The sequence below is a fragment of the Heterocephalus glaber genome, unplaced genomic scaffold, assembly GCF_053883595.1.
Source record: "Heterocephalus glaber isolate CG9 unplaced genomic scaffold, H.glaber_assembly_v1.0 deba00001687, whole genome shotgun sequence".
Taxonomy (NCBI): domain Eukaryota; kingdom Metazoa; phylum Chordata; class Mammalia; order Rodentia; family Bathyergidae; genus Heterocephalus; species Heterocephalus glaber.
The window spans coordinates 21,603,153-21,626,496 of record NW_028258412.1 but is presented as its reverse complement, the minus strand read 5'-3'; the positions used below and the strand labels follow the sequence as shown (position 1 = coordinate 21,626,496).

The following is a 23,344-nucleotide window of genomic DNA, read 5'->3' as shown; positions in this document are numbered from 1 at the left end:
AGTTTCTTTATTTGAAGAATTATTGAGAAAAAATTAGCACTACCCAATTAAAATTATTCATGTGGTAACAACAAACTGTGAGTATTAGAGCAGAGGCAGTAGCCGGGGATTTAGCTCAGTGGTTTCATCGCCTGCTATGCAAGCGCAAGGACCTGAGTTCGATCTCCGGTACAAAAAAAAGAAAAAATCAATATAGGGCCGGGGATTTAGCTCAGTGGTTCTGCTGCCTGCCTCACAAGTGCAAGGTCCTGAGTTCGATCCCTGGTACTAAAAAACAAAACAAAACTGAAAAATAGAACAGAGGCAGTAAAGATAATAAAGTAAAAAAAAAAAAGAATTACTCATGCGAGGCTATTGCTAATATTGGAAAATTCCTCGTGTGAATTTTTCCTTCAGTTGGAACACTCCCGAGTTTCGGTCCTGTCTTGAGTCCCACAGTGAGTCTGTGTTTGTGACCCTCTGCTCCCTGACTGGTCGTTGGGAATCTCCAGGTTTAAGATGTGGCCTGTGGCATCTTGGGGCTGTGCAAGTAGTTGATGAAAGCAAACTGAGGCAGGCTCAGTACACGGCACTACATAAGGAAGCTTTGCAAAGTGGGATGCAGGTAGCACTTGCGAGGCTGTCGTCAGGGTGCAAGCTGAGCTGGGCTAAGAAGAGCTGGGTGATTGTCCACGGAGGCTGAGGAGTTAGGGGGACACACTCAGGGAACACGTGAGCAGGAAGAAAGTCACAGAAGTGGGAATCCTCAAAATACTTTTTAAAACTGATTTTGGGACTGGTGATTTAGCTCAGTGATTCCGCCGCCTGCCTTGCCAAGCACAAGGTCCTGATTTCAATCCCTGGTACCAAAAAACAAAACAATTTTGAAAAAAACAATAAAAGTAACAAATGGACACGGTAAAAAAAAAAAAAAATTTGGAATCATGCAGAAGGTGTTGTGATGCAAAGTGAAGTATTAGCCCCCCACCTTGGCCTTCCTCTCAGTCCTACACAACTGAAATAAACTCCTTCGGGGCCAAGACAAAATCCTGTGCTTCGTTCCCTTCAGTTCAAATCTGCCTTAGGATGGACCCATCCTGTGTACCCCCTGTTGCTGTTCCCTGCTGCTGGGGCCGGGGCTTGGAGAGAAGGAGCCAGAAATAGTTGCAGCCCTCCATGAGCCTAGACCCACTCTCCTATGGGCTCTGCTCCCGTGACTTCTGTCACTGAGGCTGGCGCGGGTCTGTGATTGCCAATGGGACATTAAAGTCTAGTCTGTCGTTAGTCAGCAGGCGGAGCTCGCCCTGCAGGAGGCAATTAGGATCGCCCAGGAGTCCAATGACCACGTGTGTCTGCAGCACTGTTTGGTGAGGCCACCTGCGGGACTGGGGTTATGCCGGGGCTCATGGGTGCTTGTGGAAGCTCCCCCATCTCAGGCGGGTCATTGTGTGTGGAGCGGAGGTGGGGGTGCTGCTTAGCTGGTCATGGGGGTTCAGAAAGGCCAATCCGTATTTACTTCCCTTTCTCAGTTCTTGGCATCTGCTCTACTTTGGGAGCACTTCCTGTCCACAGATATTAATGCAACTTGCCATGAAGAAAGTAAACATTGTCACATTTAATGTTGGCATTAGTAAAGAGATATATGAAAAAATAAACAGATAATTGCTATACCTAGTAACTAGATGAGACATTGTCCTGTGAAAGCACAGTCACCAAGCACAAACAGAACACTTGCCAGTCACCCCGAACCTTGTTTCTTAAGGCCATACAGGGGCTTCCTGCTTTTTGGGGGGACTCTTGCCACACACTGCATCAGAGGAAGCCCGTGTGTTCCAGTCTGCTCTTAAGATGTTGATGGGTTTCATTTCGATTTGTAATTCACGAGAGGGTATTTTAGAGATTTACTTTGTCCCTTTCTAATTCTCTCTGACGACCACATTGATATTTCACTAGAACATCGGCCACTGCCGTTGTCGTGATGTATTTTGCTGGTTGTCTCTCGCCAGAGCTGGCTTTATGTGCTGGGGCAGAAGCGATCCGACAGCTACGTTCTGCTGGAGCACTCTGTGAAGAAGGCAGTGCATTTCGGGTTACCGGTAAGGCTCATCTTTCTGTGCGATCATTTAGATAAGTGGCATGGAGCCTTTGTCTCTCTCACACCACCTCTGTCAGAGGCAGTGGTGGAGTTAGAATGGATATTTCAGCATATGGTTTTATTCTTGCCAGCTTCCTGTGACTTACTTATTAATCAAACCACTAAGTTCTGTTTGGTAGGTTTCTTGCTGTTCCCTAATAACATCCTAATAACATCTGTGGAAGCTCTCTTTATCAATTGGATAAGAAACCTTTGATTAGTTTATTGAAAAACATTTACTTAGCTTATATTCCCTTAGAAAAATTTTAGATAAGTTTTTTATTGTGGTTTTCTTTCAGTGCTGGGGATGGAAGCCTGGGTCTCACAAATGCTAGGCAAGTGCTCTGCCATGGAGCTCTGCCCCCAGCCCCAGAAAGCCAGCCCCAGAAAGCTTATTTTTAAACCAGGGATTTATATTTATATTATATATTTATATTTATATTATATTTATATTTAAACCACGGGCCAGCTCCAGCACCCTGCCTGCTTCTGCATGGCCTTTAAGGTCAGAACGGGCTTTACATTTGTGCACGATTGTGGGCAGGGAACAAAGATGATGAAGAATATGCAACAGAAACCAAATGTGGTCTGCAAAACCTACCTGACTTCCTCTCTGACCCTTTATAGGACGAGTTTGCTGATCCTTGTTTGTTTTATTTATTTATTTATTTATTTATTTATTTATTTATTTATTTATTTTTGCGGTACTAGGGATCAAACTCGGGTCCTTGTGCTTGTGAGGCAGGCTGTAGAACCACTGAGCTAAATCCCCGGCCCTTGATCCTTGTTTTAAACAATAAACAAAGCCAGGAATTTGCTCTCCTTTTGAGTGGCAGAGAAGTCCGTAGTGACTCTGTAGGGCCCTGAAAGGGTGTGATCTGCACACAGGAAGTAGTAGTGCCTGCCAGAGTCTACCTTCCTGTTGCCTGAAGATCCTCACTCTATCTCAGAAATCTGCAAACTGGATCACAGGCAGCGGGACTGTTTAAACCTTCTGTCTCCGAAAAGTTTGCAACAAACTTTGGTAAAATTGCAAGTAATTATACAAATTTAATGCGCATGCTTGTTAAATCTGTAAATTGTCCATGTGATTGGCTTCTGGGAAAGGAAACTGATGTGCACAGGTAGAACCAAATTGGTTCTTTGAAATAAACTATACTTCTTAGGTTCAGTTTTTGCCTTGGACTTCAGCTGCCTGTTTTTAGTCGTTTTTATCCTTGAAGATTATACCAGAAGCTACGGTGATGACTTGTTGCTCATCATAGACATCCTGTTTTGATCTCCTGTTACTGAATGTGCCCAGCACTGATTGGGCTGTTATTTTGCTGTAATCCTTGTAGCAGTTCTCTGATAAGTTTGGTGCCCATTTTACTGATGAGGAAGCTGAGGCTTCTCTAAGGAGCTCAGTGACTGGGCCCAAGTCAGCAGAGGCACGGTTAAGTCCAGGCCCAGCTAAGCCAAAGCCATGACTCCTGTACCCGCTGCTGTCTTCCTGGCCTTAGTTTTTCAGGAAGAGATCTCACATGGACCAGGGTTAGGGTCAGTTGTAGGTACTTTGCTTGTAAGTAGAGCTGTCACTGTGCATGTGCTGAAATGTGAAAACCACCACATTTCTGACGAGCAAAGCAAATTCTGTCGTGTAATCTCTATCTTGGGTCGTGGGTATATCTGTCCCCTTAGTACCTCGCCTCCCTGGGAATACAGTCCCTTGTTCAACAGAGAGCTTTTGCTGGGAAGACGGCCAACAAACTGATGGACGCCTTGAAGGACTCTGACCTCCTGCACTGGAAACACAGCCTGTCGGAACTCATCGACATCAGCATTGCACAGAAAACGGCCATCTGGAGGCTGTACGGCCGAAGGTGGGTCCTCACACAGCCTGGAGGAGCGAGGAGCCCTGTGAAGTCATGAGCACGAGGGGCACTAGGGTGGTGCTTTCCTGTCTAGAAGCATCTTGTAGTTGGCACAGGCATCTGCTCCTCCTCTGCCTGCTCTTTGATGAACTGGTTGGTGACCTTTCTGGGTGATCTGCCCAAGTTACCAGTGTAGCTGACCTGTGACTCAGACCTGGGTCCTCACAACAAGGACCTCTCTCCTGCCTGCACGCTGCAAGACTGGCACACCCACGCCCAGTGTCCCTTCCCTCCCATGGCCGCCATGTGGAGACAGTTGCTTTCCTGCTACCTTTAGCTTGGAAGTAAACTTCTGAGCCAGATTGTACTCTTGAAGCCCTGTGGCTGCCTCGGCCCTCATTAGGCACTCTGCTGTTTCTAGGAATTCCAGTGACAGGAAGTGCCTCTTTTACCAGTCTTGTTTTTGTATTTCAGATAATTTTTTGGCACGTTGTGCTCTGAGACAGCTGCCGACACTGGCCACTGCTTGCATTGCCAGAGCGGCTGGTGCCAGGATGGCATCGGGTCTGAATACCCGTGAAACCTAATTAACATCCTGTGACCTCGAGGAACAGCGAGGGCGGGAAGGGGTGGGCGGGTGGGCCAGTGAGCTGAGAGCCTGAAACTCCTGCTGTGCATGTGCAGGGCACTTCCCTGCTGTCCTTGTCCTGAGGGCAGCAGAGTTGGCCTTGGGAGATCACACCTTCCCTGGTCCAGAGCCTCTAGAGGGGCTGACGTCCCTGCGATTCCACTAAGAGCCGACGGGCGCAGGGCAGCCCAAGCCTGCTGGCTGAAGGGAAACCTGTTCCTCTCCTCACCCAGCACCATGGCCCTTCAGCAAGCCCAGATGTTGCTGAGCATGAACAGCCTGGAGTCGGTGAACTCGGGTGTGCAGCAAAACAACACCGAGTCCTTCGCAGTTGCGCTCTGCCACCTTGCAGAGCTGCATGCAGAGCAGGTAGGTGGGTTGTGCGAGGCAGCTTTCTACCGGCTTATGCGAGGGAGGGGTTCTTTTGGCTCCTGTTTCAGAGAGTTTTTTGTTTTGTTATTTTTCATTAAGTTTATTGGTACATTTTAGGTATAAAGTACAGTTACAGGGCCGGGGATTTAGCTCAGTGGTTCTGCTGCCTGCCTTGCAAGCGCAAGGTCCCGAGTTTGATCCCCAGTACCAAAAAACAAAACAAAAATAAAAAAATAAAATACAGTTACATTCATTGTTAGGATCTTGTACCTTTACATGATGGATCTTGGTTCTTTTTTTTTTCCCCATTTCCCTGCCCTTCACCTCCTCCACCCCTCCCTATCTACAGAGACTTTGTTTCCATTTTTTCCTTTTCTCATATTTTTTTCTTTTCCCTTTTTTCCTTTCTCCTACACTTCCCACTTCCCCAATTCCTTTAGAACTTTGCTTCCTATTTCACATTATCTATTATACCTTTTAGTCCTTATTTACACTTTTAGTTTTTCACACCAGAGAAACTATTCAGTATTTACACGTGTGTCCTATTTATTTCACTTAAGAGTATGGCCTCAATATGCATCCACTTAGGTATAAATGTCTCTAGTTTCTCATTCTTTATGGCTGAGTAGTACTCCATTTTATAAAAAAAACCTCATCTTTATCCAGTCTCCAGTTGATGGGCATTTGGGCTGCTTCCTAGCTTTAGCTATTACAAACTGTGCTGCTATAAACATGAGTGCACATATATCGCTGTGATATGATTCTTTTAATTCTTTTGGAAAGATACCCAGCAGAGGGATATCTGGGTCAAATGGGACCTCTAATCCTAGTTTTTTTTTTTTTTGGTACTGGGGATCGAACTCGGGTCCTTGTGCTTGCACAGCAGGCAGTGAAACCACTGAGCTAAATCTCCGGCCCTCTAATCCTGGTTTTGTGAGGTATATCCATATTGATTTCCACAGTGGGTTGCACCAGTCTGCACCTCCCACCAACAATGGAGAAGGGTTCCTTTCTCCCCACAGCCCTGCCAGCATTTGTTATTAGTTGATTTCTTGATAGCAGCCATTCTTTCTGGAGTGAGGTGGAATCTCAGTGTTGTTTTCATCTGCATCTCTCAAATGACCATTGATGTTGAACATTTTTTTCATATGTTTATTTGCTGTTTTTACTTCTTTGTCTGAGAAATGTCTATTCATTTCAGATGCCCATTTTTGAATCGGGTTTTTTTTTTTTTGGTACCGGATATTGAACTCGGGTCCTTGTGCTTGCAGGGCAGGTGATGGAACCACTGAGCTAAATCCCCGGCCCCGAATTGGGTTTTTATATTTGGGGGATCTGATTTTTTCAAGTTCTTTATTCTAGATTGTAGGCCTTTGTCTGAGGAACAGCTGGTAAGAATTTTTTCCCACATTGTAGGTTGTCTTTTAGCTCTGTTGGTGGTTTCTCTTGCAGTGCAGAAGCTTTTTAATAAGATGAGATACCAGTTGTTGATTCTTTGTGCCAGTTCCTGTGCTACTGAGAATTTGTTCATAAAGTCTTTTCCTATTCCAGTGTCTTCAAGAGTTTTACCTAACTTATCTTCCAGCAGGTTTAGTGTTTCTGTTTGAATATTTAGATCTTTAATCCACTTCAATTTTAGTGTAGTGCTTGGTGAAAGATAGGGGTGTAGTTTTAATCTTTGGCAGGTTGAAATCCAGTTTTTCCAACACCATTTATTAAAGATGCTATCTTTCCTCCAGTGAGGGTGTTTGGCTCCTTTGTCAAAGATGAGGTGGCTGAGTATGTCTGGAGTTGTTTCTGCATCTTCTGATCTATTACACTGATCCTCAGGTCTGTTTCTTTGCCAGTACCATGCTGTTTTTATCACAGTGGCTTAGTAGTATAGTTTCAACTGTTTCAGAGGTTTTGCTCCATGGGTGCTGGCCCTGTGGGGAGAATGGATGGTGAACACGGTCTCTTCACACTGCAGCGGCCTAGAAGCACAGGGAAGGACATGGATGGGTCCTGGCATCGCCCCAAAGTCACGGCCCAGTGACCCAGCTTCCTTCCATGAGGCCTGGCTCCTAGATGCTCACCACTGTTCAGCGGAGCAACAGGCTGGCGGCCAAGGCCTTGGGGACATTTCCTGTCCAGACCTGCCGGGTGGCAGGCCAGGTGCTTCTGGTGCACACATCTGGCCTGAGGCTGGGCGCAGGTGACTGAGGAGTGAAACCACACCAGAAGGAGACTAAATGTGGAGCCCACAAGCCTTGGGGAACTTGGGATCTTTTGGGGTATCAATGAAGGGAAAAGGGGTTGGGTGGTTTGATAGGACAAATGGAATGAAAAGAAGCCAAGGAAGAGTAAGGTACTAGAGGTGTGTGTCTGTAGGAGGGGAGAGGATAGTGAAAGCATGATAATGATATGAAATGGTAATTGCTAACGTTTATTTACATTGTCCTGTGCTAGACCTGGGCTCTGTGGTTTTTTTTGGTACCGGGGATCAAACTCAGGGACCTTGTGCTTGTGAGGCAGGCGCCGGAACCACTGAGCTAAATCCCTGGCCCAAAGAGATCTCTGGGATCCTTTTTTTTTTTTTTCCCTTCAGTACCAGGGATCGAACTTGGCACCTTGAGCTTGCGAGGCAGGCGGCAGAACCACTGAGCTAAATCCCCGGCCCTGGGCTCTGTGTTTTATGTGTGCTGCTTTACTAAATCCTTCTGGTAGCCTCATGAGGTCAGCTATATTTTTAAAAAATTGTTGTTTTTGAGTCAGGGTCTTGCTGTGTAGTTCAGGCTGGCTTTGAACTTGCCATGTAGCCCAGGCTGGCCTGGAACTTTTGGCAATCCTCCTGCCTCAGCCTCCTGAGTGCTGGGATTACAGATGTGCACCACCTCACCCTGTAGGGCAGTGGTATTGTTAACCCAGTTTCACAGAACAAGGAACCAAGGTGTGTGAGCCCAGTCTGCACTCAGCACCAGTAGCTGTCAGTCACGTTTCCAGCCCACATCTGGTTGACTCCAGAGAAGGCTGTGGGAAGTGGATGACATTTGTGTCATCACACCTGCTTCTCCTTACAGGGCATTAATTAAAGGCTGTGTTGCTTCAGCCAGTTGCCTTTTGTTGAAAGCTGTCTTTCACGGGAGAGAAATTGGGAAGCCTCTTTCTCTTTTTTTGGTACTGGGATCAAACTCAGGACCTTATGGTTGCGAGGCAGGTGCTGTGCCACTGAGCTAAATCCCCGGCCCTTCACTGTAGCATTTTTTAAATGAAAGGTTAGAAACAACCAAATATCCACAACTAGATTCTTTTTTTTGTTTGTTTGTTACCAGGGATTGAACTCGGGTCCTTGCACTTGCGCAGCAGGCGGCGAAACCACTGAGCTAAATCCCCGGCCCCACAACTAGATTCTTTTGATGTTCCATAATTTACTTACCTAATGAAATATTATGATGATACAGATTTATGTTTCTTTTGTGATACTAGAGATTGCACCCAGGCCCTTTGCACTGAATTATATCCCTTTATCTTTTTTAAATTTTGGGACAGGGTCTTGCTAAATTGCCTAGATTGGTCTCAGACTTCTGATCTTCCTGCTTCAGCCTCCCACAGTGCTGAGATTGTCGATGTGCACCATTATACCCACCTCAGATTTGTATTTATTGACACTGGAAAGATTGATTCATTCAAACAATACTGAGTGCCTACCATGTAGTAAACATTGTTATATATAATTTACAAAAATAATATGTATAGCTATTTTTGGAGTACTTATATAATTTATATTTATTGCATAAAAGAAGCCTAGGGCTGAGGATTTAGCTCAGTGGTTCCGCCCGCCGCCGGGCTTGCAAGCGGAAGGTCCCAAGTTCGATCCCCAGTACCAAAAAAAAAGTTATCAATCAATAAAAGAAGCCTAGAAGGAGAGATTTCCAGACATAATTGATTATCTTTGGTGCAATTAAAAGTAATTTGTCTCTTCATCATTTACATGCATTTTTGTAAAAGAACATTTCTTACATGTGTATTTTTTATTTTTTACTTTTTTTTTGGTACTGGGGATCGAACTCAGGACCTTGCGTTTACATGTGTATTTTTTAAAAGTTTTTTTCAATATATAAAATTCCGTTAACAAGATGTCTCCTGAAATATGACATTGCTGCGCAGTGTCTTTCAGCTGGCTCCCATCAAGAGCATGTGGATTGGGCGTGGTGGCACAACCTGTAATCCCAGCACTGGGGAGGCTGAGGCAGGAGGATCACCAAGAGTTCAAGGCCAGCCTGGGCTGTGTAGCTAGACCCTGTCACAAAAAAACAACAAAAAAAGCAAACAGAAAAAGAGCAGGTGGATCATGAGGCTATTGTGCTGGGGTGAGCAATGTGATTTTAACACAGTTGTGCGAGTCAGATGTCCTTCTATTTCAGGGCTGTTTTGCTGCTGCTTCCGAAGTATTAAAACACTTGAAGGAACGATTTCCACCTAATAGTCAGCATGCCCAGGTAACCGCCCCCCATTCAAATGACATGGATTTCTTTCTTTTAGGGGGTTGGTTGGTTTGTTTTTGGTTTGTTTGAGAGAGGCTCTCACTGTGTAGTTCAGGCTGACTTTGAATTCACTGTGTGCCTAGGCTGGCTTTGAACTCATGGTGATCCTCCTGCCTTAGCCTCATGAGTGCTAGGATTATAGGCATGTGCCACCACACCTGTCATGGGTTTATTTTGAAAAGATACTTTTTTCTACAATAAAGCAGGATATTTTAGAGTCTTCTCTCAGAGAACTAACACTGAGATGAAAAGGAAGTTGTCAAAGGAATCATACAGTGTTTAAAAATTTAAAAACATACAGGCTTATATTATATATTGTTTAAGGATGAGTATATGTGTTGAAAAGAATAAAAGACCTTTGAGGGGATGACAAACACCAAATTGAGTGCTTGCTGTGGAAAAAGTGAGGAGATGGAGCTTGCAAAGAACAGCAGCAGTATCTAAGAGTATCAAGTAAATAAAGCAAAATGTGAGGTGGTAAAGTTGCTGGGTACCACACAGGTATTTGTTGCTTTGTTCTCCATGCTTTTTCACATGCTTGAAATCAGTAAGTTTTTCAATCTCAAAAAAATAAAGGAGTCAAGTGTGGTGCATGCCTGTGATCCCAGCACACAGGAGGCTGAGACAGGAAGATCACCGTGAGTTCAAGGCCAGCCTGCATTCCATAGCGAGACCCTTTCTCAAAAAAAGAATCAGTTTGTTAGTTTCAATAATAGAACAACAACAACAGCAACAACAAAAAAGAATGTGTGTGAATTGTGATAAGGCTATTTGCTAAGCAAGCCAGAATACTTTTGTATGTCCATTGAATAATAGTGTTAACATTTGCCATTTTGTACTTGTTTTTTTTTTTTTCCTTATCAGTTATGGATGCTGTGTGATCAAAAAATCCAGTTTGACAGAGCAATGAACGATGGCAAATTCCATCTGGCCGACTCCCTTGTTACCGGGATCACAGCGCTCAACAGCATAGAAGGCGTATACAGGTAAGACACATGGGAAAGTCTGGAGTGAAATAGCTCTTAAATAGCTATACTTTTACTATCTTTTTATTTGCTTTGTGTGTGTATTCGCTTTACATTAGTTTAGGAAAAAACTTTTCTATCCAGGGAATAAATTACAGAGCAGAATGAAGAAAATAAATATCTTTTAGAGATGCTCACTGATACTCTTTTTTCCTTTTTTGTTTTGGTACTGGGGATTGAACTCAGGACCTTGCGCTTGCAAGGCAGGCGGCAGCACTGAGCTAAATCCCCGGCTCCGGTCACTGATATTCTGATAGCTGTATTTCCCGACTTTTCCCTCACATGCAGATGTGTGCCTGTCTGTACAGTCTTTTAAAACAAAAATGAGGCATTTTTCCCCTCTCGAGGCTGCAGTTTAACCAAGGAAATGAGGTTTTCGCCCCAAAGTTGCAAAGCACCTGTGGACATGAGTGTAACTGCTGTGTGTGTTGTGCTTCTGTCCCAGAAAAGCGGTCGTGCTCCAAGCGCAGAACCAAATGTCTGAGGCACACAAGCTCTTGCAGAAGCTGCTGAGCTACTGCGAGAAGCTGAAGAACACGGAGATGGTCATTAGGTAAGGTGCCCCTGTGTGGCTGGCGGCGCTGTCGCAGGTCCTGCTCCTCACGCCTCCCTCCTGTCGCCAGCGTCCTGCTGTCCGTGGCCGAGCTGTACTGGCGCTCGGCATCCCCAACCATCGCCATGCCTGTGCTGCTGCAGGCACTGGCGCTGTCCAAGGAGTACCGGCTGCAGTACCTGGCCTCTGAGACCGTGCTCAACTTGGCTTTCGCTCAGGTAAGGCCATCTCCGTGCGTGCGTGCGTGCTTGCCTGGCTGCGTGCCTGCCTGCTTGCATGCCTGGCTGCGTGCCTGCCTGCCTGCCTGCCTGCCTGCCTGCCTGCCTGCATGCCTATGTTCATGCTCGAGTGTGGCTCTGAGATGGGCAGTGCCGAGCTTTCCTGGGTGGCAGGGGAGTGGGCGAGCAGTCCTCTTCCCAGCAGTCCTGTGCGGTCAGTAAGGGCCTTGCCCATCACGAGGACCTGAACTGTGGTAGTGATTAGCTCGGAGCCACACTTGATGGGGCAACAAGGGGCTGTGAGGAAAGAAGAGGAAACCAGGTGTGCACTGAGAGGTTGCTTTTGTTTTTGTGGTGCCAGCAGTTGCTCTACAGGGGCTACACCCCCAGCCCTGATAATTTGGACATCAGATCATATTTTATGTTTGTTGTCTTTCTTCCGGGGTAAAGGTCCCAAAGGAACGGACTCTGCTTATTCCTGGCCCAATGGCCTGGTCCCCAGAAGGCCCTGGTCCTCTTGCTCCCCACTGCGCAGAGCTGCACCTTACCAGATCCCCCAGGGATTCTTTCCTTTCCTAAAGAAAATGAAGTTAATGTACTATACAATGTACCATTTTAACCATTTTGAAGTGCCCAGTCTGGCGATTTTGATAATATTAACAATGCTGCACACGCGGGTCACCTTCTGATTCCAGAGCGTTTCATTACTCAGGAGACCATTCCCTGAGGCAGCCACTCCCCAGCTGCTGTCCTAGGCCCCCGAGGATAAGCCGGATCCTGCAGGAGGGCCTGAGTCTGGCTTCTGTCTCTCACATCAGGCTGTGTGACTCGATCAGAGCCCCGCCTTTTAGTGGCTGGGTCCCACCCTACTCCGCAGGCGGCCACATCTTGTGTCAGATGGTGGATGTTGGGGTGTTTACCTTCTGCCTGCTGTCACTGGAAAGATATTCTTTGAATACCTGTTTCCATTCTCGAGCAGGTACCTAAGCATGGGGTTGCTGGGTCATAGGATGATCTTGTGCCATTTCTCTAGGCACGGGCACACCATTTTCAGCACACGTTGCTCATTGGTTCCTAGTGGCTGCTGCATTTTATATTCTGACCTACAGCGGATGAGGGCTCTGATTTTGCCACAGACTTGCCAAAGCTTATTTTTTGTGGTGTCTCCTTGTGGTTTTTATATTGATTTCCCTAAGGACAGTGATGCAAGCATTTTTTTTGTCCTTCATGGCCATTTGTGTATGTTCCTCCAGGAATTGTTCATTGTTTTATTTTTTATTTTTATTAAAAAAAATTTTGGGGGGCTGGGGATTTAGCTCAGCAGTTTCACTGCCTGCTGTGCAAGTGTAAGGACCCGAGTTCGATCTCCAGTACCAAAAAAAAAAAAAAATTTTTTTTTGGTATCGGGGATTGAACTTGGCACCTTGTGCTTGAGAGGCAGGTGGTGGAACCACTGAGCTAAGTCCCTGGCCCTGTTAATTTTTTTTTAATGCAAAAACACTTATTGGTACATTTTAGATCTACATAATGATAACATTCATCATAGGGAATTTGTACCTGTATAGGATATATCTTGTTTCTTTTTTTCCCCATCCCCCACTTTGACACCTCTTCCTCTCCTTATATACAAAAGCTTTATTTCCATTTTTTGTTCGATTTTCTGTCTTTTTCTTGTCCCGTCCTTTCCCTCCCCGCTCCTCCCTCCCCTGATTCCCTTCTCATTTGAACGTTTTCATCCCATTTCCCAATGTCTATTGTACATTTTAGTCCTTATTTCAACTTTTGGTTTCTTTTTTTTTGGTACCAGGGATTGAACTCAGGACCTTGTGCTTTCGAGGCAGATGGTGGAACCACTGAGCCAAATTCCCAGCCCCGACTTCTGGTTTCTCACACCAGAGAAACAATTCAGTATTTAAACATGTGTGTTCAATTTATCTCACTTAAAGAGTATGGTCTCAAGGTGCATGCATTTAGCTAGAAATGTCTCAAGGTCGTCCTTCTTTATGTCAGAGTAGTACTCCATTGTATAAAAAACCCACATCTTTATCCCTTTTTTTTTTTTTTTGGTACTGGGGATCGAACTCAGGTCCTTGCGCTTACGCAGCAGGCAGCGAAACCACTGAGCTAAATCCCCGGCCCTAATCCATTTGTTGGTTGATAGGCATTTGGGCTGTTTCCAAGCTTCATCTATTACACATCATGGCGCTGTAAACATGGATGTGCATATATCACTTGCTTTTAATTCTTTCAGGAAGATACCAAGAAAGGGAATAGGTTGGTTGAATGGAACCTCTAGTTTTAATTTTTTGAGGAATCTCCACACTGATTTCCACAGTGGTCGCACAAGTCTGCACTCCCACCAACAGTGGAAAAGGGTTCCTTTTTCCCCACAGCTGTGCACGTATTTGTTACTGGTTGATTTCTTGATAGTGGCCATTCTTTCTGAAGTGAGATGACTCTCAGTGTTGTTTTAATCTCTCGAATGACCAGTGATGTGTTGAACATTTTTTCATGTATTTATTTGCCATTTCTACTTCTTCATCTGAAAAGTGTCTATTCATTTCAGATACCCATTTTTGGATTGAGTTTTTTAAATTTGGGGGGGGTCTGATTTTTTTGAAAGTTTTTTATTCTAGATATTAGTCCTTTGTCTGAGGAACAGCTGGCAACATTTTTTTCCCACACTGGGGGTTGTCTCTTCACTCTGTTGGGGGTTTCTCTTCTGTGCAAAAGCTTTTTAGTAAGATGAGGTCCCAGTTGTTACTTTTTTTTGTGATATTTCGTATGGAATCGGGGTTTTGTTCATAAAGTCTTTTCCTACACCAGTGTCTGAGAGTTCTATCTGTTCTACCTTCCAGCAGATTGTTTCTGTTCTTTTGTATGGGTGATCGAACTCGGGGACTTTGCGCTTGTGAGGCAGGTGCCGGAACCACTGAGCTGAGTCCCTGGCCCACATGTTTCTGTAATATTTAGATCTTTGATCCATTTTGATTTCAGTTTAGTGCATGGTGAAAGAGATGGGTCTAGTTTTAATCTTTGTCACGTGAAAAGCCAATTTTTCCAGCACCATTTATTAAAGAGGCTATCTTCCAGTGAAGGTGTTCGGCTCCTTTGTCAAAGATAAGGTGGCTAGGTGGCTGAGTGTGTCTGGAGTTGTTTCTGCATCTTCCAATCTGTTCCACTGATCCTCAGGTCTGTTTTTTTCTAATACCATGCTTTTTATCACAGTAGCTTTATAGTATAGTTCCAAGTTTGGGATTATGATGCCCCCTGCCTTGCCTTTGTTGCCCATAATTGCCTTTGTATTCACAGTGATCCTCCTGCTTCAGCCTCCTAAGTGCTGGCATTACAGATGTGTACCACCATGCCCTGCTTCTGTCTCCCTCTTCTTCCCCTCCCCCTCCCTGTTCCTCTCCCTCTGTCTCTCCCTCTCCCTCAGTCTCTCCTTCTCTTTGTCTCTCTCTTCTTTTGGTGCTGGGGTTGGAGCCCAGAGCCTGGTGCATGCTTGGTGTGCCCTTTACCACTGATCTGCACCCCCTGCTTTTCCATTCCCATTTAAGTGCCCTTTCTTTCTCTTGCCCGATTGGTTGGGGAAGTCTAGTACAGTTTTGGGAAGAGTCAACCTCCTTGTCTTGTTCCTGACCTTAGTGGGAAAGCTTTTAGCCTTTCATCATTAAATACGATGTGAACCCTGGGTTTTTTCATAGATGCCCTTTGTATTGAGGAATTTCTGTATCTAGTTTGAGTGTTTTTGTCATGAAAGGGCATTGGATCTTGTCATATACCTTTTCTGTATCAGATCATCCTGTGTTGCGTTTTCCCTCCATTTTATTAACATGGTATATTACATGGATTGATTTTCATATATTGAAAGACCTTGCATTAGTGGGATGAATCCCACATTGTTATGATATATGATCCTTCTAACAGTGCTGCTGGAAGCCAGGTGTGGTGGTGTACACCTGTGATCCCAGGACTTGGGGAGGCTGAGGCAGGAGGATTGGCATGTTTGAGGCCAGCCTGCACTATAAGACCCTGTGTCAAAAAAAACCCAACAACAACAAAGAGCAAAACAGTGCTGCTGGCTGAGCATCATGTGCACAGCTATAATCCCAGCACTCTAGGATGCTGAAGCAAGAGGATCACAAGTTTCAGCCTGACTTAGCAAGATCCTGTCTCAAGAAATTTAAAAGGAGCCGAGGATGTAGCTTAGTGCAAAAGCCCTGGGTTCTATACACACGCATGTGCATACACACACATACAATTACTGCTGGACTTGGTTTGCCAGCATTTTGTTCACGATTTTTCTGTCTATATTCATGAAGAATATCAATCTGTACTTTTTTTTTTTTTTTTTTGGTACTGGGGATCAAAGTTGGGTCCTTATGCTTGTGGGGCAGGGGGTGGAACCACTGAGCTAAATCCCCAGCTCACTCTACTTTTCATGTGATATCTTTTGTTTGGCTTTGGCTTAAGGTGATAATGGCACTAAATGAATTAGGAAGTGTCCCCCCTCTCAAGTTATTTTTGACCTGCTGTAGGTCTATTCAGATTTTCTACTTGTTCTTAAGACAGTTTTGGTAGATCTTTAGAAATCTCCGTTTTTATCTATTCCAATTTGTTGGCACATAATATTCGTAGTATTCTTTTTGGGTTTTTTTGGTACCGGGGATCGAACTCAGGTCCTTGAGCTTGGATGGTGCTAGTGAGGCAGGCAGCACAACCACTGAGCTAAAGCCCCGGCCCTCGAAGTATTCTTATATAATCCCTTTTGTTTTTGTAAGGCTGTTGGTAAGTCCCCACTTTATTCCTGATTTTAGTTATTTGAGTCTTGTCTCTTTTTTTCTTGGTCAGTCTGACTCACAGTTTGTCAATTTTCCTAATCTCTCCAAACAACAAACTTATTTTTATTGATTCTGTGGCTTTTCTGTTGTCTATTTTGTTTATCTGCCCTTTAATCTGTATTATTTCATTGCTTCTGTTAGCTTTGGGTTTGTTCTTTTCCTAGTTTTTTTTTTTTTGGTACCGGGGATCAAACTTGGGACCTTGCACTTGTGCAGCAGGCTGCAGAAACCACTGGGCTAAATCTCCGGCCCTCTTTTTCTAGTTCTTTTCAAGTGGAAGGTTAGCTATTAATTTGAGATCATCCGTCTTGTTACATATGCCTTTACAGCTCTAATTTTCTTGGTTTTTTTTACAGCTCTAATTTTCCCTGAGAATTGCATCCCGTAAATTTTTATTTCATCCCATAAGTTTCATAAGTCTTTGTGTATGTTGTATTTTTATATATAACTCAAAGGATTTTCTAATTTGCCTTGCAGTTTTCCTTTGGGTATTTAAGGGCGTGTTCTTTAATTTTGAGATATTTTGGGGTCCTTAAACTTCCTTTTGTTGTTGATTTTTAAATTCACTTCCTGTGATCAGAAAATGACCTTTGCTTGATTTCATTCTATTTATTTATGTATTTATTTATTTTGCTATATTGGAGATCAAACCCAAGGGCCACACATACTCTGAATTCCCTGGCCCAAATTTGTTTCTGTATATGTTTTTTGTCTTTCAATTCCTTCATCACTGCTCACTTTTGTACTAAAAAGTTGTTCCCTAGCGTACCATTTTGGTTCCCGTGTGTGTGTGTGTGTGTGTGTGTGTGTGTGTGTGTGTGTGTGTGTGGTGTGTATTTTGTGGTACTGGGGATTGAATTTAGGGCCTAAAGACAAAAAAATCGCTTTTTCATAGCATGAATAACCATTCCCTACTATATCTGTTGTGGTCTGAAATCAGAGTGTCAGCCTGGCATGGTGGCACGTGCCTGTGATCCCAGCACCTGGGAGGCTGAGGCAGGAGGATCACAAGTTTGAGGCCACCCTGGCTACATAGTGAGATCCTCTCTCAAAACCCACAGCCTAAAATCAGATCGCCCACATTCTGCTCCTTAGGGGGTGATGCCCACGGCCATGCAGTCTGTGCCAGGGGACACGTGGCTGCTCAGGGAGGCAGGACAGGCAGAAAGGCAGGTGCTGCTGCTGGCGGGCAGTGGGTGGAACAGTGAGGGCCGTGATGTTTCTCTTGCAGCTCATCCTGGGAATCCCGGAACAGGCCTTGACCCTCCTCCACATGGCCATCGAGCCCATCCTGGCTGACGGCGCCATCCTTGACAAGGGCCGGGCCATGTTCCTGGTGGCCAAGTGCCAGGTGGCCTCGGCAGCTTCCTACGAGCCTCCGAAGAGAGCAGAAGGTAGGGAGCCATGCGTGTGTCATTAGGCAGCACTGTGCTGAAAGCTGCTCATGTCTAGGAGCCAGAAGAAGAAAAGACATTCAGTTGGGGGCATCATTGAGTTCTGAGGGTTCACAAATACATGTTAAATCTCATGCAGTGTTTAAAGTGCTTCACAGCATCCTCAGCAGGAAGTTGAGGGCAAATGAATGCTTATTTTAACCCCATAGAGCCAGGTCCTGGGCTAATAATCCAGACTGAATGCCTTATAAATACCTTACCGTAGTTTGTTATTTCAACTCTTAAAGAACAGGGAATGTAAAAGCGTCTCCTTCTGCGATATAAAAATGAGATTATCAGGTTTGGAAAACCGAGTGTGAAGTGCTGAGTAACATGTATGCGGTGTCTCCCCACTCTGTCAGCTCTGGAGGCCGCCATCGAGAACCTCAATGAAGCCAAGAACTATTTTGCAAAGGTCGACTGCAAAGAGCGCATCCGGGATGTCGTTTACTTCCAGGCCAGACTCTACCATGCCCTGGGGAAGACCCAGGAGAGGAACAGATGCGCTATGCTCTTCCGGCAGCTGCATCAGGAGCTGCCCTCCCATGGGGTGCCCCTGATAAACCACCTCTAGGGAGGACTTAGGTGCCCCCGATAAAGCACCTCTAGGGAGGATGTGGGTGCCCCTCATAAACCACCTCTGGATACTGTCCCTGCGGCCACTGCAGAGGATGAGGCTTTGGACTTGTCCCTGCCCCTGCCTCCCTGTTGATGGCGGGTCTGTACCACCCCATTTGTCTTGTCAGTAAACTCTCTTCTGATCAGTCTGTCTTGCTTTGTTGCTAGTAAGTACATACTCATTTTATTCTCCCTTCTCTTTCTTTTTGGTAGCAAAGGATACCAACCTTGTGTTAATTTACAGCTGCTAAGCTGGGTGTGGTGGCCCACACCTGTAATACCAGCACTAGGAGGCAGAGGCAAGAGGATCGCTTTAAGTTTTAGGGTACCCTGGGATACATAGGGAGTTCAAGGCCAGTCTGAACTACATAGCATGACCTTGTCTCAAAAAACCAAAAAAGACGGGCCGGAGATTTAGCTCAGTGGTTCCACCGCCTGCCTTGCAAGCGAAAGGACCTGAGTTCGATCCCCAGTACCAAAAAAAAAAACCCAAAAAATAGGGCTGGGGATTTAGCTCAGTGGTTCCACCGCCTGCCTTGCAAGCGCAAGGTTCCGAGTTCAATCCCCAGTATCAAAAACCCCCGCAAAAACCCAGGATGGTGGCATATGCCTGCAAGCCTAGGACTCAGGAGGCTGAGGCAGGAGGATTGCCATGAGTTTGAAGCCAGACTGGGATGCTTAGTTCAAGACTAGGGTGAACTACATAGCAAGACCCTGTCTCACAAAATTAAAAAAATAAAACAGAAAACAAGGGCTGGGGATTTAGCTCAGTGGTTCTGCCATCTGCCTCACAAGTGCAAGGTCCTGAGTTCGATCCCCGGTACCAAAAAAATAAGTTTCTGGCCAGTAAGTGTTTACAGAAAACCCCTGTGTTTCAGGCCCGAAGAGCAGGGGTCCCCAAAGAGTCCTTATGTAGAAAGAGGAACGAGCTACACTTTGCATCCCTCACTGGCTCTTTCTCCATTACATAGAACTTTGTAATGAGAAGCATTTCCCCTTCAGAGCTCTTGTAGGACTAAAAGTAACTCATCCATTTCTGGCACAATCGCTGGCCCGACAGCTGCTCTGCAAAGTAGCCACAGTGTAGAGATGGGAAACTAATGGGTGTGTTGGTCTGGTTTTTTGAGACAGGGTCTTGCTATGTGGTTCAGGCTGGCCTCAAACTCAGAGCGATCCTCCTGCCTCAGCCTCCCAAGTGCTGAGGTTACAGGTGTGCACCACCATGCCTGGTGGGTGTATTGATGTTTAAGAACCATGGGTGAACCTGGGTGTGGTCCCCCATGCCTATAGTCCCACCTCCTCAGAAGGCTGAGGCGGGAGAGTCACAAGTTTGGGGCTAGCCTAGGCAACAGTAAGGCAAACATATTTTCTCCTCTGATGTCTTTTTTTCCTTCCATTTGGTGCTGGGGATTGGGTCCAAGGCCTAACATGCTGAGCTGCATTTGACAGCAGCACACCCCAAGCCTGGATGTCATTTCTGATCTGTGGTATGGAACCTTCCCATCTAAGAAGCTCCACAAACACTTGCTGCACGGAAGAAGAGAGATGGACCAGAGCATTGGCTGCTCCCAAGATGTCAACATTCACACCAGAAAGCGTCAGTCCTGACCAGGATCAAACCAGGGATTCCTGAGGGCTGGCCCAGTGCTGAACCAAAATGGGATGCTTCTGTTAACCAAGAATGTTGGCTGGGCTGTAGCTCAGTGAGCAGGGACCTGGGTTCACTGCCCTGCACCAAAATGCAAACAGCACCAGAAATAGCCCCTGGGGCCCTGGGATCACAGAGCCACCCACATAGCCCCCAGGGTCCATCTCAGGGAGGCAGGGCCTGAATCCAGGCAAACAGAAGTGGTGTGTGGGTCCCTGCGCCCTGTCCCTTCAGCTTGCTGGCTGGGCCACCTTCAGAGGGGACAGTGGGTCAGATAGATCATGGAGCTGTCAGAGTGACCTCAGAACTCTACTACGGGGTGACAGCTGACCGGCTTCCCTCTGGTAAAGCATTTGGTGGGAGAAGACAGTGACCAATGGAAGAATGACGGGGCTTAGTGCAGGGGAAGGACTGGTCATCTCTCTACATGAGAAGGTCTGGTGAGAAGACGGTTGAAGCTTCTCAGCCAGTGAGCCTTTGGTTGCTAACAAACTTTAGAAGAGCAAGGCGTCCGCCTGCCTGAGGGGCTTGGAGGGGACCCTGCCCAGCTGGTTCGGGGTGTCCTGCCCTGGGCGAATGGCAGTACTGGTATTTCCAGAGGCCCTGTTGGAAGTAATTTGCATACATGAACACATTTCACCTCCTCGAGGATGCGGAAAGGTGGGCGATGGCATTAATTCCACTCAACAGATGAAGAAACTTGGGCAGGAGGTAAAGGCCCTGTACAGGTTACACAAGCAGCAGACTGCAGAGTTGTATTTCGCTGCCTGCTCCCAGAATTCTAAAAGTACTGTAATATTTGGAGGGATATTTTCAGCCTGTCAAACATTTCAGACTAGTTTCATTTATCAAGTACCCAGCGCTTGGAAGCTCAATGGCATCCCCGTTAGATGGGGGAGGAAGCTGGGCCCTAGAACCTCCTTCGGGATGCGCTTCGAAGCCTGCCCTCTATTACCAGGATACATTCACCTGTGTAACTGGAATATTTCTACCTTTTCCAAGTGTTGTAAATTTTGTCTTGACATTTTGGGTGTTTACACTTTTTTATAAGTTTTATTTATTTGTTTTTTAGACAGAGTCTTGATATGTAGTCCAGGCTGGCCTCCAGTTCACTATGTAGCCCCAGTCTGGCCTTGAACTCACAGTGATCCTCCTGCCTCAGCCTCCCCAGTGCTGGGATTACAGGCGTGCACCACTGTGCTCCGTTTTTTGGGGGGTTTTTTGCTGTTGTCATTCTGTTCTGCTCAATGGGAAAGAATTCACTTGATCGGATCGCAATTATTGGTGAGGTTAATCATCCTGCTGTTCCATTCTGGGTACTCTGGGCTGGGGAGGTCGAAGTTTCCTGTGAACACCAGGTGTGGGCCCAGAACAGCCCAGTTAGGAAGGGCAGAGCCCTGGCAGGCGATGATGACGCCATCCTAGCTGTGAGATCATTTTAAAATCTGACATTTCAGCCCCCTCCCTTGTACTATTCAAAGTTTTCTTTAAAAATAAGATTCTGAAGCTTTGTTTACTTATTTTCCTGGCAATCTGTTGTCAGGACAACAAGATCTGTTTGACTAGAACAGGATTTTTCTAGTGTTCCTGGAGGAACAAACTCAAAAACAAAGCTAATTTTTAAGTAAGAAAATGTTTCCCTTATGTGGGAAGATTCCTGTCGGAAGAGAGGCTCCATGTCAGTGACAGTAATTAGGATATTCTTTCTTTGTTCTGTTCTGATTCACTGTAAGAAGAAAGGCGCAGAGATGGATGGGTTTCTAGCTCAGAGCTAAGTATATTAATAGCTAGCACCATTGAGCACTTATGTGCTAGGCTCTTAGCTAACTCCTTTACACACACTGTTGTATTTAAAGCCCATGCCAAGCCCAGGAGTGAGGTACTATTATCTGAATTTGATAGGTGATGAAACCAAACTAGGGGAGTTCAAGTCACCCTGAGCCCACGGAGCTGGTAACTCGGGGCTTTTTGTTTTTATTTTTGAGACAGGTCTCGCTATGTAGTTAAGACTAGCCTTAAACTCACTATGGAGCCCAGGCTGGCCTCGAACTGATGGCCATCCTCCTGCCTCAGCCTCCTGAGTCCTGGGCTTACTGGCATGCGCCACCCACCCCAGCTCAATAACTCTGGGCTTTGAACTGAGTCCATCAGACTCCAAAGTCATGGTCACTAAGAGTACATGAATGTTGTGGATGTGGATCCCAGAGAGTTATAGCCGAACTTGTGAGTGGGCTGAAGGTGGAGCTTAGAACCTGGGTCCCCATCCCTGAACCACAAAGCAAGAGGAAAACCCTGAGGAAGCAGCAAAGTATAAGGGGTGTGGTTGTGGATGCCTGTAGCCTCAGTGCCCTGGGAGTCCTAGGCAGGAGGATCACTAGTTTGAGGGGCCAGGCTCTGGTTCAATCCCTGCTACTGGGGAGTGGACCAAGAAGGAGAGAGAATGAAGATAAGACTGTATATATAGTATCTGACTCAGGAGATCAGAAAGGAGGGTTCAGGAAGGCCTGGGTCACAACATCTCAGAAAACTTCTAGGAGGAGGTGAACCTTGGCCTAAGGTTTGGATTTTTTTCTTTTTTCACTACTGTGGATTCGACCCAGAGCCATGCCCACCCCTTTATTATTTTAAATTTTGAGGTAAGGTCTCACTAAAGCGCTAAAATGTCCAGGCTGGACTTGAATTTGAGGTCCTCCTGTCTCAGCCTCCCGAGTGCTGAGATTACAGCCACCAGGTCTAGTTTGGTCGTTGTTAAGCACTCCTTCAAATGAATATACGGAATTTCATTTACTTATTTCTCCGATAAACGCGCAGGTTGTTCTCAGGTTTTGCTATTACCAACAAAGGCATGCATGAATGTTGGTAACCTGAGAAGAGGCGGTCATCTCATTGGAAATATCTGTCACCGACTCCCGGAACCTCTGTGAGAGCTCTTCAGCCTGGAAATACCAGAGGAGCGCGACCAGAGGGCTTTCAACCTTTAATGTGGCGCTTGACCCTAGATTCCCCTTTGGCTGTCTGGCAGGGTCAGGAGACATCCCTGAGGTGACACCCAGGTCTGGGTGGCCTGATAAGGCCGCCGGGTCAGGGAGCCCCCAAGTCTCCTGACCCTCTGTCCGCTGTTACCCAGCTGGGAGACGAAACCCAGTTGAGGCTCCAGGGAAGTACGTGATGTACTGCGCGACCAGCACCCGAGAAGGCATGTGGAGATCCACAGCACCTACGGGGTGCCCACGAAATTCCCCCTGCCTCCAGTGCGGGGCGCCAGGGCACTAACCTGGCCCGAGGCGGGATCCTGGGTTTCCCCGCTGGCTGGGGGAACTTCCTGCCGCTCCACCGCCGCCCTCCAGTCCCCAGTTCCGCTAAACAAAGCGAGCCGTCTGGAGAGGGCGCGGCAGGTGTGCGCCGCTGGCGAAGTCGCGAGCCCTCCCTCTCGGTCTCCGCAGGCGCGCCCCGCCCACTCCCCCGCCCACCCAACTCCCCAGCCCCGCCTCTCGCCGCACAGCGCGCACCGCCCGC

At 46.3% G+C, this 23,344-nt stretch overlaps 1 protein-coding gene and 1 long non-coding RNA gene across 9 annotated transcripts in view; one reads left to right on the top strand and one right to left on the bottom strand.

The window, feature by feature from the left end:
* The window catches only part of Anapc5 (anaphase promoting complex subunit 5), a 33,584-nt gene extending 15,258 nt beyond the window's left edge, over positions 1-18,326 (top strand). For 4 of the 8 annotated variants that reach the window (XM_004843838.3, XM_021257511.2, XM_004843840.3 and 1 more), the window contains 10 exons: positions 1,265-1,346; positions 1,986-2,075; positions 3,794-3,975; positions 4,828-4,963; positions 9,370-9,444; positions 10,354-10,475; positions 10,960-11,067; positions 11,138-11,285; positions 17,361-17,523; positions 17,925-18,326. In XM_004843838.3, the coding sequence (XP_004843895.1) occupies positions 1,265-1,346; positions 1,986-2,075; positions 3,794-3,975; positions 4,828-4,963; positions 9,370-9,444; positions 10,354-10,475; positions 10,960-11,067; positions 11,138-11,285; positions 17,361-17,523; positions 17,925-18,136 (1,318 nt within the window). In that variant the 3' untranslated portion in view covers positions 18,137-18,326. Of the gene's footprint in view, positions 1-1,264; positions 1,347-1,985; positions 2,076-3,793; positions 3,976-4,827; positions 4,964-9,369; positions 9,445-10,353; positions 10,476-10,959; positions 11,068-11,137; positions 11,286-13,092; positions 13,206-17,360; positions 17,524-17,924 lie in introns of those variants that run through there. The other 4 variants (XR_015446220.1, XR_015446222.1, XM_004843839.3 and 1 more) reach the window with 4 other exon arrangements.
* Positions 16,272-23,267, bottom strand: LOC147822028 (uncharacterized). The gene is made up of 2 exons (XR_015446230.1): positions 23,103-23,267; positions 16,272-17,577 (listed from the first exon to the last, which is right to left on the bottom strand). It is a non-coding gene; the product is annotated as an uncharacterized LOC147822028 (long non-coding RNA).
* Between the last annotated feature and the right edge of the window lie 77 nt (positions 23,268-23,344).